An 18,170-nucleotide genomic window follows, 5' to 3' on the forward strand; every position below is an offset into this window, starting at 1 on the left:
TTACTTAAATGCATAATATGGAAGAAACATACACACATAAGAATAAATAGAATGCAAGAAAATAGTTTCAGTTTTTAAAATATTACAAAATACGTATTTCAAATCGTATGATTTGGCGTTTCTACATAAAAAACTACTTCATCAATATTTCATAACTTTGAGAAATCATGTTCCAATCAAATTTTGGTGTTCCGATTGATGATGCTGACTTCCCAACACAATCTAGACGCAGTGTTGCATCCAAGTCTCCTGAATATCATGACCACTCCACTTTAGCAACAGACATTGTAGTGCTCACACATGCGAGTGGTTTGCTGACGGACTAGAAATATAAAGAGGGATCTTTAGCAGTGATTAAGAAAAAATAATTGAAATAAATTGAAACAATCATTAAAAAACGATAAATTTAGAGTTCAGCACTAATTACCATTGCTTGTAAAGAATTTTAATCTCGAAAGAATTATTCAACATCATAGAAAAGAAGTAAGCGGAGTTAAATTTAGATGGTTTGTGGCTCATAGAAGCTTTTTGTTAATATTTTCAAGGCCCCTTTTTACTAATGTATACTTTTTGTTGATCGGCCACAATGTCATTTGTTGCCTTTGCAAACCAGGTTTGGTCAATCATGCCAGAAATCTATCGCACAAGCCACCATTGCTTTTGTTTCAAGGGTCGGTGAAAAGACTACTCATAAAGAGGTCCTACACAATGTGATATTTTGAACTAGAGTTGCATAATAAAAACGTTTTAGAACCTCCTTTCGATGCCCCTCGACCCTTGTAGTTGCAGAGAAAAAAAGATTTACACGAGGAAGAGGAAAAATACCACAGTTTTTGTTTGTTTTTCAATGCAAGTTTTATTGTCTCCCTCATCGACCGTCTGTCATCCTTGCACGCTTCATCAACAAGTAAACAAAATCCCAGACAAAAACATCAAACTTTGATATTGATTTATTTTCTGTAAACGTTGAATCCATGAAAACAATTGGTTTGTTTCATAGGTTTGGACATTGTTTGCACTGTAATAACGATTTCGGTTCTGTTTTTAGTTTATTCTTTCAGCTATCGAAACCTGCAAATTAGCTTTTGTTACGTTTCCAATGCGCAAAGAGCTAATTAGCCTCTTTAGGTTTGGACATGGCCCGATAGCAAAAACGTGGTTTGTTTTTGTGAGTCAGAAAAATTGCTGTCTAACACCAAGTGAACGCTTGCTTTCATCAAATTTTGGGTGCTACAGCTGCAAATGAAGTCTTTGTTCTCTGGTAGTTTACTCTACGGCTGGTTAAAAACTGTCAAAAATATCGCAACATCTCGATGACAGCAAGTGACAGTTCTATGCCGTGAACAATTATTTTTACTAATCATGACTAACCGCAAAAGATTGGAATAGAACTTGTTTATTTGTGCCTGAACGCGGAGTGGTTGTGTAGTCACTCATTTATGTCATTGAAAATATATGTTTTTCAATCTGAGTGGTATTTGAAGGCTTCAAGATACAAAGTTTTTGTACAATCGTCTTTCCTGATTGATTGTTGACTTGTGTGACACAACTTTTGTTTTCAATGTTTAACTTTCTGAATATGATGTCCCATCAAAATGGTAAAAGGTTAAAAATAAGCAAATATAAATAGAAAATTAAGTTGGTTCATCAAAATATTTATGCAAGCAACATGGTTGCAAGTATGAAACAGTCGTGCTAATATTTATTTTGCAAGCACACATAGGCGGAAGGCTCTCGCTGAAATACTGAGAAAAATCAGATCATTCCAAGCGTTGCATTTTGTAAAGGGAGTCACAATGTAACAAAGGAACAGGTCGTGACGTCACATTAGTCTCAATCACGTGATGAGAGTCTTCAAGTCGGTAGGCAATCAAACATAATTGTTTTTGGCAAGACAATTGAATCATTGGACCAATCAGAAGTTACAGAAACAGCGTTTCAACCAATCAAAAAGTTACAGGTAAAATAGAGAAAAAACGCAAACATTTCTAAAAGTAAAATCAGTGAACTTTTCGGCGTAACCAGCGTGGCGTAGTCGGTTAGGCTAGGGAATTCGATTCGATAACGTGGGTTCGATTCCCATCACTGTCATGGCTCTTTTTTCTTCTGTAATGACCAAACAAACTTCAAAGTGGGATCAACTCTCTGGCTGAATGCCAGAAAAGTCACAATTGGACAGTAGTTACTTGGAATTGTCATGTGTGGCTAATGACTATCCTTCGTTGAACCATAGGCATACGAAGCCGAGCAACGTGATCAAGTTTAGCATCTTCAAGTTTATTACATTTACATAAACATAAAACTACGCAACAAATTAAGTATCGAACGTTTTCGACATCACAAGATGTCCTCTTCAGGAATAACATACATACAAATTAACTAGAAGACTATCCTTCGACTCACCAAAATGAGGAAGATTCTCGGTTGGCTTGCTAGATGATTGGGTTGACTGTTTTCTGGGGTCAGGACCTGTAACGTCAAATAATGAAACATTGTTATAATGAAAGTGACACTTTGAGGACTATTGACATTATATACGCCTGTAGGCTTTGTACAGTCTGCGCATTCAGCAGGTCGCTGCAGCAGATGGTTTGTTTTGAACGGTAGACAGTACATAGAACAATTTTCTCTATGTATCAGCTGACTGCAGTCATTGTGACCCTTCTACCACTTAGCCAGAAAACTAATTCTTGCTACTGTGCTTGATATTTACAGAACAAAAAAGAGTAATGGCAGCAGTGGGAATCGAACCCATGCCATCGAAACGACCATTTCCTCTTGGCCACTCTAGCAACGTTGAAACGTTGATTTAATTTACTTTCTAAAGTGCATGAATCGCATGACTGCATACAGCTGATTTAAACCTTGCCTTCTATTGGTTATTAAACCTCATCTGCTACAGCGACCTGTAAATTACAAATACACGTACAGTCTGATCCGAATCTGCTTTTTCAGGTACAACGTACAAGGATATGATAACTTTTCTAAAGTGCTTTGTAATGTATAAATTAGTATAATAAACAAATATTTTGTTTTGTTTCACAAAAATGTAATATTACTTTTTTCAGTTTCTTGTTTCGCAAATCATTTTTTGTTTTAATTAAATGAGCACTTTCGTCGCGTGTTTATTTACTTAAAACGGCATTCTAATACTTTGCTGCATTTCTGTGGGGTCACATTTATATCTATGAAGAAAGTAGCTCATACCTGAGCATAGAAATCGGACTTCATAATCATTGCAATCTCGACCATTTTGATCCGATTTGTAGCAAGTTAGTCCGACTTGAATGTTCATTCTTCTGATTGTATCTTTCGTTCTGGAGGCAGGAATATGACCATCCTTTGTACGGGCTTCTATACGCATTGGTCGGCTGAAGAAGAGTAAATATAAATTACATGCCATAGTCTGGTCGTTAGGCACAAGGGAGAAAGCAAACAAGTTAAGTTATAAAAATAAAAAAATTATAATACGTCAAATATAATTATTACTTTTTAATAACCTTTCCAGCTTGTTTAACCCTAAAAGAGGAATCATCAGAAGGTCCTTATTCAAATGGAAAAACTTATAATATATTTTCTTGCATTCTTCTATGCACTTTGTGAACCTAACCACGTTATCAGAACACTCCCAAGCAAGTATTTTATAAACAGATGCCTGGTGAACAGTTTATTTTGTGGTGTATTTGGAATAAAAATATCACCTGCACATCCTTGTAGCTGATCTAGCTCTTGAAACAAGCTCCATGTCACCACCATGATCTGGAGAATCAGTGGATACCCAATCGGACCACCAAAACGTTGATCTCGCACTTCCACGAGGTCGAGATGGCGAAAGACGAACTAGACATAAGTGGAAATTGAATGAGGCAGTTATACCTTGTACATCTTGTGATAGTTCAACTTAGTTTGCAGCATGTTATTTAACATAAGTACAGTTGAATATAAGATTTCCAAATTTAAAAGTAAATAAAAAATTGGACTGCACGATATCTCAGACAGGTAAGCTCAGAATGTAGGAACGACAAAACTTTAAGATAAAGCAGCCCTGGTTCAACCCTCGGGGTGTGCACTAGCGCAACGCATTTCAAGAACTGCTTTCCATTTATTGCCATCTGGAGAAAGCAATAATTCAACGACAACAACTATTGGAAACTCAACTCTGTCAATCTCGTTGACTGCCCTGGGTCAGTGGTTCAGAGACTCTACAAGTATGCGAAGCTGCCAGGATGCTCACACCTAGGATAAAGATTCTTACGGTCAATCAAACAGGGTTGTAGAATGAACATTTGTTTCTTCTAATTGGATGCTTACGATTCATTAGCAAACGGTGGGAGTGTATCTCTCAAAGGAACATAAACAATGCGGTTGACGCAACTAAACCTCAACAATAGGTAGCCTTCTGCACATTTCTACGTAAACAAAACAGAACAAAGCGACTCAAAATCACTTACCCTCATCTTTTTGACAAAGATATCTGACTCTATAATCACTGCATTTTCTCCTAAGCTGATCTTTTCCTCTGCAAACAAATCCAGTTAGGGGGCTAAATTCTTCAAAGGTTTCTCCAGTTTCACCAGCAGGAACCTAAAATAAACTTAAACAGTTAATTTATTGTGTTGTAAACTTTATTATTTCATGTAATAAGCACGATTTAGTGCAGACATCTAGTAAACAGGCTTAATAAGGATAAATCGTTATTCAGTATAACAGTTTGTTTCAGTTGCGTAATTTTGTGTTTTTCTGTTGAAATACGGTTCCGCAAGGCAATGTAGCTGAATTTAACAATCACATTTATCGCATACAAAACTACGGTATAAAAAAAAAAATAGTCAAATAGTTTATTTGATTTAGCAACTGACCCCTTCAACCGTCTGGACTTGCATAGCAAATGGCTTGGTGCATCCATTTTCACGCCGCGATGAACGCAGTTCTACGTCATCGGAACCTCTAGCGCTATCCGGTGAAGAATTGTCTTGCCAGTCCGTCCACACCACTGAAAGGTCACACCAATTTTCAACACTTGTTAAATGTAACTCAGTGGTTAAATTTAAATGACACTCAGAGAACTACTTTGGTCTTGAGGTTCTTTTTCACGAATAGCCTAACCGTTGTAGCCTATATTTTCAACTTGAAGCAAAATTACAAATCCTAAGCAAAATCCACTAAAACCCAGCAACAACACTTCAATAATCAGAAAACTTCACTCTGCCAATCTCGGTAACCGGCCCTGCGTCAAGAGCCTCTACAAGTATGCGAAACTACCAGGAATAACTTACCAAGGCTTTGTCAGTCCGAGGATACAGATTCAAAACCAAACCAAGGTTAGTATTTGCCTCTGGAATGTTTTGAAAGTTTACTTTTAATTTTCCTCTAGTTGCTGTAGTTGCTTATTGGCAACTCAATTTTCAACCTTTTTCACGTTTTTCAATTTTTAATGTGCAGCTTGTTTTAGTATTTTTAAGCAACAGATTTTGTAGTTAAGTTAGTTAAAATGCTTTAAAAAATGAACCTGATTTAATTTTAATTGAAACCAGGAATCATGGAATGGCTGAAAGACACCTTTTTAACCACCAATGCTTCACAACAATTTTGTTTGTAGCTTACAAGATCTTCAATTGTCTACATACTTGTGTCAGAATCGACCGGTGGGAAGTTGGTAAATTTTATTGTTCCTGGTGGGCACTGAAACCTAACTTGCAAGTTCCGATTGACATATCTCGTTTCGGTGTCTAAAACTTGGTGACAAACTTCATCCGAACGATGGCGCAAGAGGTGAGCAAGCGTTTCGGATGCAGTTACGTCATGGCCCGGTCTTGAGGATGACGAAAACCACGATGTCCATTGAGAAGCTGTACAAACAAGTAAATTTTTTTGTTGGTTGTTGACTTATGTAATTTTAACTAAAATTTGTAAAAAAAGTTTTTTTATGGTTACTTTAACTGCACATGCAGAACTTTAACTATAAACTATTATTCTTTTTCTTCTGGCTTTGTTCTCACTTTATGTAGGTTTTCCGGAGCAGATTGCACAGTCCTTTCTGCTTTTAGATATACGATTAAAAAATTAATTGCTTATGAAATACGTTCTTTTACGTACATGGCGGTATTTGGGCATTTTGATCTGGCAACACTGGACGACTCTCTTGCCATGAAGAAAGATCAAGCTTGGAATACGTAGAGCAAGGTCTTCGTCTGTTTCTGCTGGACTCCACTAACATGGGATACGGTTGCACAGATTGCATGTCTATAATCCCTTGACAGAGGAGACCCGGGTAGCTAACTGCTCTTAGAGCTCGAAGTTGATCTGTTAAAATAGAAAATATTGATTTAAGTTTATGTCACAACAATGTTATATTAAAGTATAATGCTTAAATTTTTTAGTTAAAATTTATCTTTTTCAGCAAAAGTTATTAAAGAATTGTTGTAACAGCCGGAACGATTAAACTTTCAAATGTAAAAATAAAAATTTTCAAGTGTTTGCAACATGGTCCGGTTTGTTTCAGTTGCATCCGGCTTAAAGTCAACCTCGAGCTGAATCACCAACATGAATCGAGACAATGAACATTTCCAAAGGAAAGAGCATTGTGTATTCGCAGGCGAATATATTAGGTACCGCTCTTACGTCTATTGTTCAGCAGTTCTGTGCATCTAAAACTTGTCGCCTGAAGACTATTAAAAGAGTAGCCTATGTGGTGTTTGCGTACATTTACCTTCTCTAAAATGTTGAAAAACACCTCCATTTTCGTGCCAGAATCTGTCTCCTTTTTTAATGTCCCGAAACTGATAACTTATGATGCATGCAAATGTAGGTCCGACTGATCCATCTGTCACAGGCTCCTCTGCAACTCCTCCAATGTAGAGATCAATGTCATCAACATGCCTGAACAATGATTATCTTTTTAATTTTGTGTTGGAAAAAAAGTAGCTTGAGAAAGTTTACTTGGCTATTTACCTTCACAGAAGGCTACATTGAACGTATGTTCACACGCAGTTATTTTATGGTTGTTTACACTGCTGCATTGCAATTAATTTTGACTTAAACAAAGTAATTATAATCATTTAAACAAGCATACCTATATATCTTGTCTAACTTTCTTCTAGTTTTACTGGAAATCTCCTCCAAGTCTTTAAAATCTTCTGCCACTTTCAAGCCGCAAAACTTTCGGTACTGATTGTAACTTGGAAGACCGTGGTCTCTTCCTCTTTGAATGTTGAAAGAAAGAAGATCATCTCCAAAGTGTCCTGGATAAGACGTATGATGATCACGTCGGTATGAGTTGATTAAAGATAACATTATAAAAGATTGTGTTAAAGTAATGCATCCGCCCGTTAGCTCAGCTGGTTAGCGCGTGACTTCGGAATGAAGAAGCTTCAAGATCAAGCGGCGCTGGTTCGACTCTCGGGGTGTGCGCTTGAGCAACGCACGTTAAGGACTGCTCTCCTTTCAGCGGCATCGAATAAATTGAATAATTCCCCGGCAACAAGACTTCAACAATCGGAAACTTCACTCTGTCAGTCTGGGTGACCGGGCCTGCGTCAGTGATTCAAAGCCTCTGCAAGTATGCGAAACTGCCAGGATTAAGCTCTGCAAGAAGCTTTCCCAGTGCGAGGATAAAGATTCAATCAATCAATCAATTGATTAGAACAAACCAAGCAATTAGCTAGTTTTTTTAAACGGGGTGTCCAATTTGACAAGGAAGGTACAGTTAAGAGAAGCTGCAATTTTTACAGGCCGCTCAGCTAAGCCAATGTTTTAGGCTTTAATACCACGTTGCAGGGCCGTTGAAAGATTAACTTGGCCGCAGTACCAATGAGATATTCGGGCCCTAAATCAAGTCACTTTTAAGAAAAATGCACTATATTCAAAGAATACGCGTTGTTTTTTCAAGTTCCCGACCCCTTAGAAAGGTTACAAGCCCCTAAATTCATTCTGGCCGGGTTTAAAAGTACCCTTGGACCCCCGTGTCAGCGCTACTGCCCCTTTGCAATGTGTATAAAAAACTAAATAAGTTATGTTGAAATAATTGGAGTTTGATCTCACTTTATCGTCAGTCAGAAGTGAAATTGCATAAATCAGGCCTGCTGTGAATTTAAAAATTTGTTTACCTTTTTTCGCAAATAAAAAGTTTCTCAAGTCATCAGTAAAGCTTGTGTCTACTTTTTGTGCTCTTTCATCCATAAGACCTCGAAGGAGAGAATTGCTTCCTCCGGCGGTGCCATTGAAAATCGGAACGCTATTAAAAAAGCTGAAAAAGATGTAACAGTTAAGAAAAACAATCTAAATCAGTAGTTTTAAAACACACTTTATATTCTATTTTTCTTGCATATATTTCAACACTTGCTCACTTAAATTGACAGCAAAATTTTCATTAGGTGAAAGACCGCTGCTTAAATTCACAAATAAATTTCTAAATAAATGTGTTGTTTTTTTCTACAGCCACCTCAGGTATTCCTTTTCTTTTTGAACGATTTAAATTAATTAATTTTTACCTTTCTTTCAGTGGGATGTCGTCACCTTGCTTGCTTTGCCATGATGATGATGGCCGACTAAAAAGTGAGCCAATCAAGCTGTGACCCATCCTGAAAGCTGCCGTGGTGAATGCGTTTGACACCGTGGCGTCATATGAGGCATCGTAGCCATACCAGTAACCCTGCAAGGAAGATTATGGATGAGCTAGGATCTAAATTCAAATGAAAACTGTAGCTTGTACATCAGGAGGTACTATAGCGTCCTACAACCTACAGCCTACGTCCTACAGCGTCCATTGATATGTGTCAACTGGTACTGAATATGGTTTTATTTTCCAGTTGCATTTTAACAACTATTTTGTTTATTCTTCACCTAACCATGGCCAAATTCATTTCAGCTGGCACTTTACTGCGTACAATATTGCTGTACTCTGGGCTATGTAATGTAGGCAACCTTTGTACCAAAATAAATGAAACCTAATTGAAAATAACGAACAAGTTTTGGTCTACTGTTTCTAGCAAAATGGATTTTTTCTTTTCTTTCCTAGACTTTCTTTTCTTTTCCTTTCCTTTCTTTCCTAGATTTTGTCATTTTTACATTGATCTATCGTTAGCAGACGTTGAATCTACGTAAAAATGACGGATTTTGCTGCCTGAGTATCTTCTTGTGAACAAAAGAAACGTGTGTAACCCAGTGCACCGAACACAAACAAGTTGCTCTGTTTTCTATAAACAATCACCTTTCTGAGAAGATTCAGTCCAAATCTTTCCATGTGCTTTGGTCCAACTATCACTGGCAGAAAGTGGCCATAAGTGACCATTTGTGTCAACGCCGATACAATAGACCTTGTATTCTGAAACGTTTAACGTCACAAAGTTAATATCGGAATTTAAAGTTTTCATTTATGTTGAGCTTATTATAACTTTTTTCTAATTTCATTAACATTATTTTTGTTTCAACTTAACCGCAGATCACATCATCAACGATTGTGCCATCTTCAAGTCTCGTGGAGTGGAAGATCTACGTGTCTTGGATGATGAAACAAAAGACTAGCTGCTCTCTAATAGCCTTTCAGCTTAGTCCGAGAACATCGTAAATATGGGGGAGTAAAAAGATAAACCCTTCCCCTCAGAAGCTCACACGACGACGACGAACTTGCCTTATCGGTAATTTAAAGTTAGCAAGTTTTAAATAAACGAGAAACATTAGCCGGACTCGAGGGTTTATAATGAAAAGGCCGAAATTGATCGACAAATCGTCCCAGTGTTCTACCTGAAAGATTTGATTTTGATTCCAATGTGGATTCAGCATGTGAAGCACGGTTGCTATGGAGTTATGGTGACGCATCCAGAATGTGTGCTGGGAGATCAAAGCGCTATTTTCGTTTGCTCTGACGTCACCTGTATTGAATAATTATTGCAATTAGATGTTACAAGATGTATGTAATTTGGATCTTATTTTCTCATTTAAGTGATTTTTATACAAGAAATTTATTTTATCAAAAGGCATTATTATAAATGATTATTTTCATCAAACAAGAATGTCCATCTTCAAACCAAAAAATTACTCAAAAATAAAAGACATGCAGGAGTACACAAACAAAAGATAAACTTGAGTCGGTGAAAAACTGAACGGATGCCATATTTGGTTTAGTTTGATTTTGAATCTTTATCCTCGGACTGACAAAGCCTTGACAGGTTATTCCTGGTAGTTTCGCATACTTGTAGAGCAGTGACGTTCGGTGGCTTAAACCGTTGGGAAAGCAACTTGGAAATATGCTGCAGCAAGGTAGTAGGCACGAAGGGCGTAACCGTCGGGCGAAGCCCGAAGGCGTGTTGCCGAAGGCAACACTTCCAGCGGGGGGTCTGGGGGGCCTTCCCCAGAAATTTTTAATAAACACTTCCAATTAGGTGCGCTCTGAGAGCGTTTCCAAAACAAATCAAAAATAAAAATCTGTCAAATTGTGCTTCGCCTGTGTCGTGATCATACATCCATTTAATGTTTAGAAGTCATGAACAATCTTAATTTTAACGTTGCAGGACCAAAATCCAGTGTTAGACATGGAATAATAGTTGTCTAAATATTTAATTCGTCATGAATGTTCATTCTCATATATTCAGTTAGGCCTACACTACAAGAACAAACACTTAGGCCTAAACATTACAACCGCAAGCAATTTGTACAAAAAGCTGAATAAATTTGCCTCCTGCGTATAGAAGCTTAACGAACTAAATATTGCATTTGCACCTGAACGTTCATTGGCGAAGTAACGTTATGTCAACGCTGTAAAAAGGGCAAAGGCATGACTATGAAAGCTAGTAGGCTAAAGTACATGGCGAGGAGACATCAAAAACAGCAACAATCTTTTCGCCTTTATGATGCTGTGCTGTGTACCGTGACGACAGACCATTCTGTGCGTATGACCAGTTAGTCTAGCGATTGAACGCATTGACGTCATTGGGAAAGCAACTCTAACCATAACACATCTGATTGGCTAAGCAGCTGGTGACGTTTTGCAAAACGAGTAAGGATTGGATAAAACGAAGGCGTTTTTTGACGTTTTTGGACGTGGGGATAAAAATAATAAGAAGTTAAACCTAGAATTCAGTCATTATATTTTGCATAGTTTTCGCTCAGGTAAGCACTGCTTTCCTTGCTTTCCCTCACCAATCGTCACTGTTGTAGAGGCTCTTGACGCAAGGCCGGTTACCGAGATTGACAGAGTGAAGTTTTCCGATTATTGAATGTTGCCGGAGAATTATTCCATTCACTAGGTGCCGCTGAATGGATAGCAGTCCTTAGAATGCGTTGCTCAAGCGCACGCCCCAAGAGAGTCGAACCAGTGTCGCTTGATCTTGAAGCTTCTTTGTTTACGAAGTCACACGCTAACCAATTGAGTCATTGGGGCAGACATCAACTGAGCCATTGGGGCGGACAAAAAAGCACTTTTATCAAGAAGTAAAAAACAGCAAGAAACATTTGAAACGACCACTAGCCTATGTTTTATTTTACCAGATACAAAGCAGGGGGTTGACGGTGGTCTGTGTATTTCTGGACATTCCATTGATTGTGCTATGGAGACATTTCTGACTTCCGTTTGGAGAGGTAACATGCTTCCGGTTTGACTGCTGTCACTATTCCTTGATTTGACGAGGCGACCTGACCCTAGAATAATATGAAACAATTCTGTTAGAACGATTAGAAAGCTTCAACATTTGAAGCTATGTTGTGTTGTACAACATTCTTTATGTTTTTCATTCACAGGTTTAATGTACAGTGCCTAGTAATTCTAAGTACTTAGAAGATTTACAAAAGTAAGAAAACTGTAAAAAAAGCTTTTGTTGTCAGCCATCTGAATGCTCTAATTTCATTTCTGATTGTTGGGTCTGAGCAATGATTTCTTATCTTTTATGAGAAATCATACTCGTTTTGTTGCAAAAGAAATTTATTAACACTTTGATCACACGTTTGCCAAGTAAGATTAAGTATTAGTAGGTTATGTTTTCAAACACCAACCGGATTGGCTTATGGTAAAGATGCTAGGCATTTACTTATTTTCAAACTAAAACTATAGGAAATACAATGCTATTTTCGTCATGTCTTGAAAAGTTGTTCAATTTTTTTATAATTTTAATTATTTTAAAAAATGGGGCTTCCAAAGAAAAACTTCAACATTTAACTTTATTTTCCCAAAATTGAAAGGTAGGATGCTTTTAACTAATTCTGCAATGTCATTAACTATGATGAGTTGAAACTTAGCTTTACAATAGAACTATAATGTGGCTTAGCTGATAAACGAATGAGCTAGCATTTTTTTTCCCATTTGGAATAAAGAGGCTACATCATAAATTTTGAACAGAAGTCAAGATATGACGTCAAACCAACCTGATCCTTCCATCAGCGCGTCAAGTTGCGCCTGAGAACTTCCGTATATGGTTCCCACGTCGATGTAGCCACTCAACTTGTTCAATTGTTGGCGAACAGATGTGTCACCTGTAGATACGCAAAGGGTTCAAATAACATCTAGTTCATTATCTATTCGGACAACAACAAAAAACACGGAAAAAATTAAAGTATTAATAATTTAATGCATATTCATAATGCACTAACATGGGCTACAAAGTTTTTGAATAAAATGAATTTATTTGTGTTTTGGCGATGAAAGTGATGAGCTCGTTGAGTAGGGTCACCTTTCATTAAAGAAAAACTGGCTACATAGTGTCTGGCTTGCTTACATTTCAGTGAGTTTGAGTTGGCCACCGGAAGAGACCTTTTGAATCCGAAGCATTCCTTCCTCTCACTTCTGAATTGTACGTCATCTTTGGCAATCGGGATATTGAGGCATTCCCTGGATGGATGATCACAGTGGCATTCCACTTCGGATCCATCAACATCTATGGAAGAAATTCCACCAAACAAAACCATGTTCAATTTAAATGTTGGAAACTGTATTTATAAATGAAGAAGATCCCTTGTTTTCAGAGCTGCTAACATTGGGTTTGAACCCTTGTCAACACGTACTGCAGACGCTGATTAAACTAACCCTTACGCCATTTCATCAATCAATATGAATATATTACAAGTATAAAAATATAATAGTAACTGTTCCGGGAAAAAAATACATTTTCAACCAATTTTCCAGTAGTTTTGTTTTCTTATTGTTTCTAAAGAACTTGAAGTTAAGGCTACAACTAATTTGCGGTATATCGTTTTTATATCTTAGTTGAATGTTAAATAAATGCAAATTTATTAAAAAAATTCGATCAAGAAGAAAAGGGCACATACTTCTTTCTGTAGGCGATGTCAAAGCAATATCGTGGACAATGAATTGACCCCAGAATGGGACCAAATGGGAAAAGATGGAGGATGGCCTCACCCCAGCATCGCTTATTGAAGAAGAGATAAGACGAGGCGAGGGAAGAGGTATGTTGTGCTTTCCGGTTCTGGGTCGGCCTGCAGTAGAAAGGAATTACATTGTGCTAAGGAACCTCTCACTTCAATACTCGACGTTATATGATCGTATTATATTCAGTGAACATGTTGTCCAGATAAGAAGTTTAAAAACGATTACAAAAACGTTTCTCCTAGTTTTCGGGATTTTACACAGAACGTTAATTTTATGACTAACGTTTTATCGCCTCTTTATTTTTATATTCATGATTTATTGAGTGTAATTATTATTATTTTTTAATAAGTAGGCTACCTGTCTTATCTGCATAGTCTGGAGACAAAAGTCTCTTCAACGAACGGGCAGCCCTCCCTTTGTTTTCATCCACCCTGTTATTGCAAGTTCCATCGACCGTCATGAACCTAAGTGGACAAGTCAAATTATTACTTCCTCGTTAATTTTATTTTCAAGTTAAAATAAATTATTTCTTTCTCGAGTGCATTAAAACTCACAATATAGTTGCCATGCTTGCGTAGAATTTGCTGAAGCGAAACCTAGAAAGCGCTTAGAATAGGTCAACTATCTAAAATACCACATAAAAATGGAGTAACTATTTATGGTCATTTATCACTCGTGCTAGCTTGTTACAAAAATATATGCAAATCGTCGTTGTTTTTTTTTTTTTGTTTTTTTAAAATACAAACTTTGAAGAGTTTAAATAGCAACTCCTTACTTTTGCAAGTATACAGGAGGGCAGTGTGGCTTCGAATGGCAAGAGGTTGTTTCAGTAGCAACCGCAGAACCTGGCTGAGCCACTGACGTTGGTCTGTGAACGACACGCCTGGGAAATGACGTTGTTCTGTAGCTACTTGTGGCGTAGCCTTGTGACCTCAGCTTGGCGAGCAATTCATCCATACCGCTACTATCTCCTGTGAATATAAATGTTTTTTATTTGAAGTGCCAAAAATGCATAACAAAATATAAAACAGAGAAGTCATTTGAAACAAAACACCCTCATTTTTCGTTTTTTTTTTATTGGACTTAAACTGCGTGTTTAAATACCAGTTTGAATAAATTGAACTACATTCCGAAATTTATTTTGAACAATCGTAAATAATTACAATGTGACTATTAAACACTTTATAATTGTTTTCTTTAACATTGAAAAATGTATAAAAGATCTCTAATCATAAAAATATGAAAAGCAAAAGCATATTTTTAGAAACCACTTATTTAACCTTTTTAAATCTTTTTTTTAAACATTTGATAAGCTTGTTTCTTAAGTCTTGTTGCTTCAAAAGCCAGATTCAAGAGCATTGCTTTGTTTTCAAAAAGCATGTTAGCGGTATATTTCAAAAGTCAAAATTTGTAAAAACCAGTAACATACAATACCGGACTAACATAGTGTAGAAAACCCTCAATGAAAACATTGCTGCTTCAAAGTTTGTATCACTTGATAATATTATAAACTATCAATTCAATCGTTATTTTCAATGTTGTCATTCAGCGTTGACACAGATCTATCTCTTTCTAAGTTTTGAATAATTACTATAATTGCTGTCAATCATTGGTTTATTGCATAAAAAGTGACGTTTTAGTGAAATCAAGATTTGCAATTAAAACATTTGTTTATATGTGACGTCATTACGTATTATAAACATGTAATAAGCAAATTGTTTAAATTATGCATTTTATAAATAACAGTGTTACATCTTTTAAGTAATTGCACAGTGTATTTACAATTTTGTAATTGTTTTGAAGCATTAAAACAAGGAAAATTACTGTAATTTTTGCATCAAATAACGTAGCTAAGCACAAACACGTTGGCATGATTATTATTTACGTTACTTTTCTCAAAGCGTCAATTACACGGTTCAACGTAGGACAAAATCAAGCATATTATTCTCAAATGAAGAAAACGCATTGAACTGATAACAAAATCTTTCCAAATTTTCAGAAATGTTTTGAAAACAATTTGAAAATCTTTTTCATGCACAAAGTTACTCCGTAGCAGACGAATTACAACAGATTCACCTAAAAGTTATCAAAGCTTGCAATTTATTGTGAAGGTATCGTTAACGGTAAACAAAGGTACTACGGTTGGAAACATTTTTTATCCTTGTAAAAACAAACACAACACGCCGACTAAGTTCGATCTAACCAGCAACAACTAAATAAAGATTGGTATTGCTAAACTACTGCGGTATGTTAAAATACAAGCTTTCCAGTGTTAAGTTACAATATCACAATTACCTGATATTTGAGCTTCAGCGTAGACTAATAATGTTGTCACCAATATGGCATTAAATAAACCTTTCATAATTGACTGAATTGTATAATTTGTCCACAAAAACTGCTATGTTGAAGGTTGAAGTCCAGAATCTACCCTTCTTTGCAGAAGACGCTTCTAGATTTTAGATAAGGCAAATTTATCTAATTCCAGTTTAGTTTATATACTTTGTCTCTTTTTTCTTTGTGTATCAAAGTTTAAATGTGGTTGTGTTCGTCTTTAGTGTCGTCATCACAACTTGGCAATCACGATTTCACTACGTCATGCTTTCATAATAAGCAGGTTTCTTACACCAAATTTGCAATTAGATTGCTAATGTTGTGCTCAGGCATAAATATAGAGTTGCTACCATCATCAGTCATTTTGTGTAAACAACCCTGCATGTGATAAGTTAAAACATATATCACGTAACAAAGTCGATTTGTTTTAATTGTAGCCCAAAAAATTATCAGCTTTTTCCTGTTTACAAAAAACTGAGACAATTGGAAATATTATAGGCCACGAGTTGTATTTTTTCTTGTATTGCCTAATTTTGAGCTGTTTTGTGCCACACCTCACCTGCTTGGCTGGAGTCACTGAAGTTTCATAAAGTTAATTAGGAAACGAACGTGGTTACTTTTCCTGAAGTGGGTGAACAGAAATACAATAAAAGCTTTCTTTGTTAGTGTCCGCCATCATCTCCTCATCTTTTCGAATCTGCCACTCTTACAAGAACAGCAATAACTTTTTAAATGGTGTGAAGCAGTAAAAAAATTTCGACCACGTATGGTAAATCTAAAGATGGTGAGCTACCACTATACTGGAGCTTAATTTAAGCACAACTGCATACCAAAAGTACCAAAATAATTCATTTTTGTTTCAAAATTTGTTCTAGCGGCTTTACATGCCGGTGCTTGCCGTCAATCATTGACGCAGACCCATTTACTGAAATCAAGAAACAGAAGACTGGTTTAGAGACAATGATGCTATGAGCAAGCTGCTATCAATTGGATGTTTGAGGGTATACCCTTGCTCAATATTTTTTACTGCTTTTTAGTTTGTAATGACATCTGTTAATCACTTTTGCTAAAAATTGCCTAGACTACCACACCACATGCAATACAACCATAGGTCATGAAAGGGTTTGCTAATTTCTACCTTCCCATTTAAAAAGTCAATGAAACAAAAATTAGTTTACTCTCGCTACATGTTGAAATACGTTTTGTATACACAATTAAACAAACTAGCCAGGTAGTAATTAATTTATGTTAACCGCCGTAAATTGTAGCCCACCAATATAAATGAAATCAACGACGTAATGCGCATGGCCTTGCCCTATAGATAATTTAATTGCTGCCTCTGAGTGCGCCTGTATGTACGTAGGCTACATATAAGCAACGTACCAAGTTAAATTTTGTGTCAAAAAATACACGGTGATATATCAAAATCTTTTATACTTTTTGATCACGTCCAAATACAAGAGTTGAAAAATGAAAAACATTTGTAAACCGTTTTCATTCAATTCAATGCGCTTGTTCTAGCAAGTTTTTGAATTTTTCATTATGAACATATTTGTCATTCAAACAAAAATTCGTTCTACTGTAAATAACCTTCAAGACAAAAAACTTCAACTGTTTGGAAAAGGAGCTGGGCCTAACTTACGGGCTAGTTCATGCATTGCTTCAATCAGAAGTCCAAAAATATGTTGGTTTATCTAAATTGTCTGCATAGTGGTTCATGGCCACTGAAGTGGCCAAAAGTCAATGAGGCAAAGAAGAGATGGCTTGTGATTGTGACATTAGAAATTGTTGCATTGTGTCACTGTGTTGCAATAACCCTGCATGAATTCTTCTGAATTCGATGAAGCTTTTCAAGTACTACAGAAAAAAGCTTTGCACACTGGCCAATGTCGCCAAACTGGGGCAATTTAATTTTTGGCAGTTTTTCCAAATGAAAATTATAGCAGAAACTAAAGTATTCAGCTCAGCGAGGAGTGTGTGGTTTGTGGAATAAGAGCCAGTGAATGAAGCCAATGTAACTTTCTCACCTTGTAAATTTCGAATAGAAATCTACTTGGTAAAAAATAATTGTTTTCTTTTCCAATGTTCCTCCAAGCTTAATTGAATGCCATGCACCATACTGCCCGGCTAGCTCAGTAGTTAAGCAATCAAACTCAAGATCAAGCGGCTCTGGTTCGGCTCTCCGGGTGTGCGCTTGAGCAACGCATTCCAAGGAGTGTTCTCCGCTTAGAGGCACCCACTGGATTGAATAATTTACAGACAAGAAAACTTCAAGAACAAGAAGAAACTTCACTCTGCTAATCTCATAACCAGTTCTGCGTCAATGGTATAAAGCAGGGATAAAGCAGTTGGACACCCTTGGGTTAAAAAAGCCTCTGTAATACGCAAAACAACCAGGAATAACCTAACAAAGGCTTTGTCAGTCCGAGGATAAAAATTCCAAACCATATCTTGTCTATACAACATGGCAATGCAGAAAACAAGTTTTTTATAGATAAAAAGTACAATGAAAACATTTAATCTA

General features: G+C 36.5%; 1 protein-coding gene across 1 annotated transcript; it reads right to left on the reverse strand.

Annotated features, from left to right (window-relative positions):
- Window positions 1-218: 218 nt before the first annotated feature.
- LOC145786879 (salivary peroxidase/catechol oxidase-like) lies at window positions 219-15,677 on the reverse strand. Its single transcript, XM_082598620.1, has 21 exons — window positions 15,611-15,677; window positions 14,091-14,286; window positions 13,673-13,779; window positions 13,255-13,422; window positions 12,705-12,863; window positions 12,355-12,462; window positions 11,482-11,628; window positions 9,742-9,869; window positions 9,209-9,322; window positions 8,490-8,650; window positions 8,106-8,245; window positions 7,073-7,241; window positions 6,710-6,879; window positions 6,097-6,303; window positions 5,628-5,849; window positions 4,860-4,993; window positions 4,448-4,584; window positions 3,702-3,803; window positions 3,208-3,371; window positions 2,404-2,469; window positions 219-322 (listed from the first exon to the last, which is right to left on the reverse strand). Exons 1-21 carry the CDS (start codon window positions 15,675-15,677, stop codon window positions 273-275), a joined length of 2,916 nt encoding a protein of 971 aa, XP_082454746.1. The 3' UTR covers window positions 219-272.
- Window positions 15,678-18,170: the final 2,493 nt, after the last annotated feature.

Source organism: Aplidium turbinatum, chromosome 17 (genome assembly GCF_918807975.1).
Source record: "Aplidium turbinatum chromosome 17, kaAplTurb1.1, whole genome shotgun sequence".
In the NCBI taxonomy this organism is placed as follows: Eukaryota; Metazoa; Chordata; class Ascidiacea; order Aplousobranchia; family Polyclinidae; genus Aplidium; species Aplidium turbinatum.